The sequence below is a fragment of the Haemaphysalis longicornis genome, unplaced genomic scaffold, assembly GCF_048455015.1.
Source record: "Haemaphysalis longicornis isolate Haplotype H1 unplaced genomic scaffold, Haemaphysalis longicornis Haplotype H1 scaffold_3, whole genome shotgun sequence".
Classification (NCBI taxonomy): Eukaryota; Metazoa; Arthropoda; class Arachnida; order Ixodida; family Ixodidae; genus Haemaphysalis; species Haemaphysalis longicornis.
The window spans coordinates 202,786,301-202,791,231 of record NW_027526335.1 but is presented as its reverse complement, the minus strand read 5'-3'; the positions used below and the strand labels follow the sequence as shown (position 1 = coordinate 202,791,231).

Genomic DNA, 4,931 nt, shown 5'->3' with positions numbered 1-4,931 from the left:
GGGCCGTTGAGAAATAGGGCTTGAGGCGGCCGACGTGGACTAGTTGAGGTGCAGGGTCCAGGGACGGTGAGGACGAAGCAACAGGAACGATTTCGTAGGTGACCGGTGTGACCATGCGCCTAATGCGATAGGGGCCTTTGAAGCGAGGCTGCAGTTTTTCGGAAAGTCCAATTCGGCGGCATGGCGTACTGACCAGGACCAAGGAGCCGGGCGTAAAATGGGCGGTGCGATGTTGCTGGTCATAGCGGTCCTTCTGAGCGGACTGGGATGCCGAGAGCTTGGCACGGGCAACCTGGCGGGCCACATCAGCGTGAGCGGCAGCATCACGAGCATATTCTGTAGCTACAGGTGTCGCATCAGGAAGGAGGGTATCCAATGGAAGAGCGGGTTCGCGGCCGTAGAGAAGAAAGAATGGAGAATAGCCGGCGGTGTCATGGCGGGAGGAGTTATACGCGAACGTAACAAATGGCAAAGTAACGTCCCAACCCAGACAATCCGCAGAGACGTACATTGCGAGCATGTCAGTGATGGTCTTGTTCAATCTTTCAGTCAATCCATTAGTCTGAGGATGGTAGGTGGTGGTTAGCTTGTGCTTTGTGCGACAAGAGCGGAGGAGGTCGTAAACAACCCGAGACAGGAAGTACCGGCCACGGTCGGTGAGGAGCTGACGAGGAGCACCGTGGTGTAGGATAACGTCTTGAAGCAGGAAATCAGCAATGTCTGTGGCACAACTGGTGGGAAGGGCACGCGTAATAGCGTAGCGGGTCGCATAATCGGTCGCAACAGCAATCCAGCGATTTCCTGAACGGGACAGAGGAAAAGGACCGAGTAGGTCCAAACCCACACGAAAGAAAGGTTCGGAAGGAATCTCTATAGGTTGGAGCGGTCTGGCTGGGCACAAGGAAGGGCGTTTCCTGCGCTGGCACCGGAAAGAGACTTGATGGAGCGCGGTGGCCGCAGGGATAGCTGCCGCAGCGCTACCTATCCGAAACATGGCGGAAGTTTCGCCGTCGGCTGCTGTGACTGCGACTGTTGTAAAAGATGTTGCCGAGGTCTACTCACGGCTATTTGACCACAAGCCGTTTCTTCAATGGGAAATGAGGTTCTTCATAAAAGAATTTGAGGAGAAGCGTCGAGAGCGGGAGGTGCAGCGCCTGTTCGAGCTGCTGGAGGACGTGACGGAGGTGCGGCAGACGCAGGTGGACCGGGCGTGCCGGGCCTCGGACCAGGGGCTCTCCAGCCTTGCAGGGAACCTCGAGGTGGCCCTCTCCATGTGCCACCGCATACTCGAGGCCGAGGACAAGCTCAGCTCGGCGGACGACCTGTCGGAGCGGCGCGAGCGGCGGCGGTGCGAGTGGCAGCAGTTTGAACAGGACGTCAAGGACAAGGCGGCCAGGATGGACCAGGCCTTTGAGGAGAAGGAGCGGCAGCTCATCGACCACTACCGCCGCGTCCGCAAGAAGCTCCAGCCACCCACAGCCAGGGCGAGGGCACGGCGCGACCACAGTGACCTCTCGTCCCGGACATTCAGATCATTCTCGAGGGACCAGTGGAGAGTCGATGTGCGCGCACGAGATACGGCTCAACGTGACAGCATTGCTATGTCTACCCCGCACCTCCACCAAAAAGATGTTAAGAGGCAGATGCGGATAAGCTGTCTATATACAGATAATTACAGCTGAAGGCCAAGAGAACAAAGCCAAGGAATCTAATGCAGCTCAGTCCGTTTCTGCTCGATCTCTTCTTCGTCTCTCGGCTTGGTGTACGCGCCCACTGATGAGGCACATACCCATAGGTGAAGTGTACGATGGATTGACAACCTGGTGGTCCAGTCCAATGCTATGTGAAATGTTCCGGGTGTTACGTAGCAGTATGCTTTGAGATGAGGTTGAGGGCAATGAATCAACGAAGGTGGGCAGCTAAGGTTTTTAGGTACCTATACTTGAAAAGCGTGGACACCCAGTGGTTAAGAAAGACTAGAAGGCTAACGATGAAATACGGAAAGAACAGTGGGGAATCCAAAACAACCCAGGAAACCAAAAAAAAAATCAAGGCAGATTGAAACGAATAAATCGAGGGAAAAAAACGGAAGCTAAAAGGTCTGAGGGCTGAGAAGATGAACATCAGAAAGGAAAATTTCTACGATAATTCCCAGGGCAGTGCTTTGCTTTTTGAGGCTAGAGCAGGTTGCCTGCGAACTAAGAGTTTTGTGAGGAAGTGTTCACAAAATGATGGGGTATGTGTGGTCTGCGGCAAAGAAACAGAAACTATGCGGCACATAGTGTTAGAATGTGAGGGTATCCATCCAAATCTACATGAAGGGAATATTGGCTTTCAGAAGCCCTAGGATTTAAGAGTATCAGAGAGGAAGTTAACTTCAAGGCTGTCGAGGGGACGAAAAGAAGATTAGAATGTTGGTGGACGAAAAGGGGAGAGGGGAATATTGCCTAGTACAGTTACCACCTGTAACAGGGAAAAGAAAGTATTTCGGGCCTAAGAAGCTTTAGTGCCTGCCCTAAGCAGCGCCAGTATTAAACCAAGAGTGTAAAACATGGTTATATTAGTCTTTTTTGGTAAGGTGACATGTCATCACCCCGCTTCAAAGGGAAAACCAATAATAATCATCATCATCATCACCATCGTTGTCGTTCTCAAGTTGTAACCGAGCATAGCATTTATTCGTAGCTTAGCCTTTGGGTTCCATTCCTGGCCACGGCGGCTGCTTTTCTGATGGAGCCGAAAAGCGAAAACGCCTGTGTGTTTGAGATTTCGGCGGACGTTTACGATACTTAGGTGGCCTAAATTAATCTGGAGCTTTCCAATACGTGGTGCCTAATCGCCTGTGTAGCGTCGGTGAATTTAACCCTACAATCAATCAGTCAGCATTTACGCTTAAAAACGGTCATATATTGCTGAAAGAATGCGCAGATCAGCGAAAAATTAGATTCCGCCGCCTGTAGAAACATACATCTGTCAGGCGACCCAATGGAAATATGTTTTGACACAGCTCGTGTTCTCAAGTACAGATAACAACTATGCAACAACCGACAACTGTGTGTCACGCGGTACCACACACACAAAAAATCAAACAACAAGGCAGAGAGGGTGCGGCCGTTTATAATTATTCAGGGGCAAGATACGCAATTTATTTGGCCGATAAACCCACTGACGCCATACGTATGCAAGTATGGCCAAGGCGAGCCATATAAAACGTCCCAATAATTTCTCTTGCTAGCTTGGTTTTATGCTTTGCTATCCCTACAGTCTCATTAAAGAGTGGCGTGCATTGCACTTCCGGTAGTGTGTACTGAGTTGCAGTGTGCGCACTCTTCAAGTCCCGGAGGTGCTCGCGCAAGTCCACGTTCAACCATGGCGATGTCTCCCCTACGTACTTGTGAAAGCATGGTAGGTCTACGATTCAATAGACACTTTCCCAATAGACCGCCCTAATCTGCGCAATACCGCCCAACAAGAAACGAAACATAAAATGGCAGTCCTTCGAAATATAAAAAGGGTAGAAAAATCACAAATGCAAGTTGTCCTTTTTGCTGCAACTACAATGATCCCATATTTCGTTTACACATTCAAAAAATATATATTCCTTGTGAGCTGTGTCCTACCCCGCTGTGCGAGTCTTTCCGGTTGATTTCTAGGAACGATTGGTGAGACCTGGATATTTATATGCAGCTTGGCAATCCTCCTTGACAATTCGTAAATCCGAATGTTGAGGGGATAGCAGTTCAACTATGAGGCTTCAACTGAACAAAAAATTATACCTTGTTAGAAGGCAACAGCACAACCACTAGGCGCTCGCTATGTAAATGTAGCGATTTTAGGTCATTTAATTGAACCTACTGAAAGAGAAGCGATTTCTCCACAATGAGGGTGGTCTTCAGGACATCTTTTCCTGGCGCCACCATTAGTTTTCGCCGGTGTGAGTGCTGGCCAACGTTAATAGGTTAGATGCTGGCATCTTAGTGAAAAAAGTGCATATTCACCGGAGGATGTGCTACTATATAATTTCCGCGTCACAAATTGTCACACATGTGCCTGGAACCGGCGCTGCGGCGAACACACTGTGCCTGTGAACGCCGTTGGCGGTGGCGGAGCAACAGTGGTCTAGCAGCGCCACCCCGAACTTGCGGCGGCAGGCAGCAAGACGCCCCAATTCGAAGGCCGTAAGGGGAGTGCGGAAGGGGGAGAGTCGAGTCCGGCCGTGACAGTCGATACCGGCATTTTGACTCCCCAATCGAACTGATGAAAATTAACCGAAATCCAAACATTTGAATCGCTTAGAAAAATGGTCAGACTAAAATTTCTTTTAAAGTTAGCACACGGAACTTTCACTCGACGCCTCGGCTTTACTCACTCCGCTATCGTCGCGTCTCAGGATACATTAACATCGTGCTTTGGTTACGCCCATCTCAGCACGCACTAACCTCTTTTAAGAATTCACTTTTCCCCGGCCTATGACTGGCTGCAATAACCTCCAGACTTAAATTCTTTTATACAAAAGTATACAGAAATTCATAAAACAAAGTTTCAATTGCCTTTTTGCACTATGTTTCGCACTGCTGGAGCGGCATGGGCCAGCAGCTCCTGTTCCATGCAAGCAGATAAGGCTGGATACTATTGACCATCTCCCGATGTTTTCTCGAAAGAAAGGCCGGTGTAAATATCCAAACTGCACAGGAATCACGCGCGTCATGTGCAGGAAATGCAACGTACACCTCTGTTTCAATCCAGGAAAGGACTGCATGTACAAATTCCACACTAACCCGTAAGAAGCATCCAGTGAAGCCTACATTATGACTCGTGGCTAATGTTGCCCACAGGCAACAAAGCTCTATTTTAGGAACTATAAGCAGAATAATTTTTCTTCTTACGAGATATGCTTATTCATGTTGCAACTATTGTAAATATTGTAGCGT

The 4,931-nt window shown here is 49.4% G+C and overlaps 1 protein-coding gene across 1 annotated transcript; it reads left to right on the top strand.

Annotated features, from left to right (window-relative positions):
• The first annotated feature begins 964 nt into the window (after window positions 1-964).
• LOC144175649 (biogenesis of lysosome-related organelles complex 1 subunit 5-like) lies at window positions 965-1,682 on the top strand. The gene has a single exon (XM_077704698.1). The coding sequence runs from the start codon at window positions 993-995 to the stop codon at window positions 1,680-1,682; it is 690 nt and encodes a 229-aa protein (XP_077560824.1). The 5' UTR covers window positions 965-992.
• The last annotated feature ends 3,249 nt before the right edge of the window (window positions 1,683-4,931 follow it).

Excerpts from the sequence above, each read along its gene's own strand:
- LOC144175649 (XM_077704698.1), top strand. The coding sequence starts at position 993 with ATGGCGGAAGTTTCGCCGTCGGCTGCTGTGACTGCGACTGTTGTAAAA.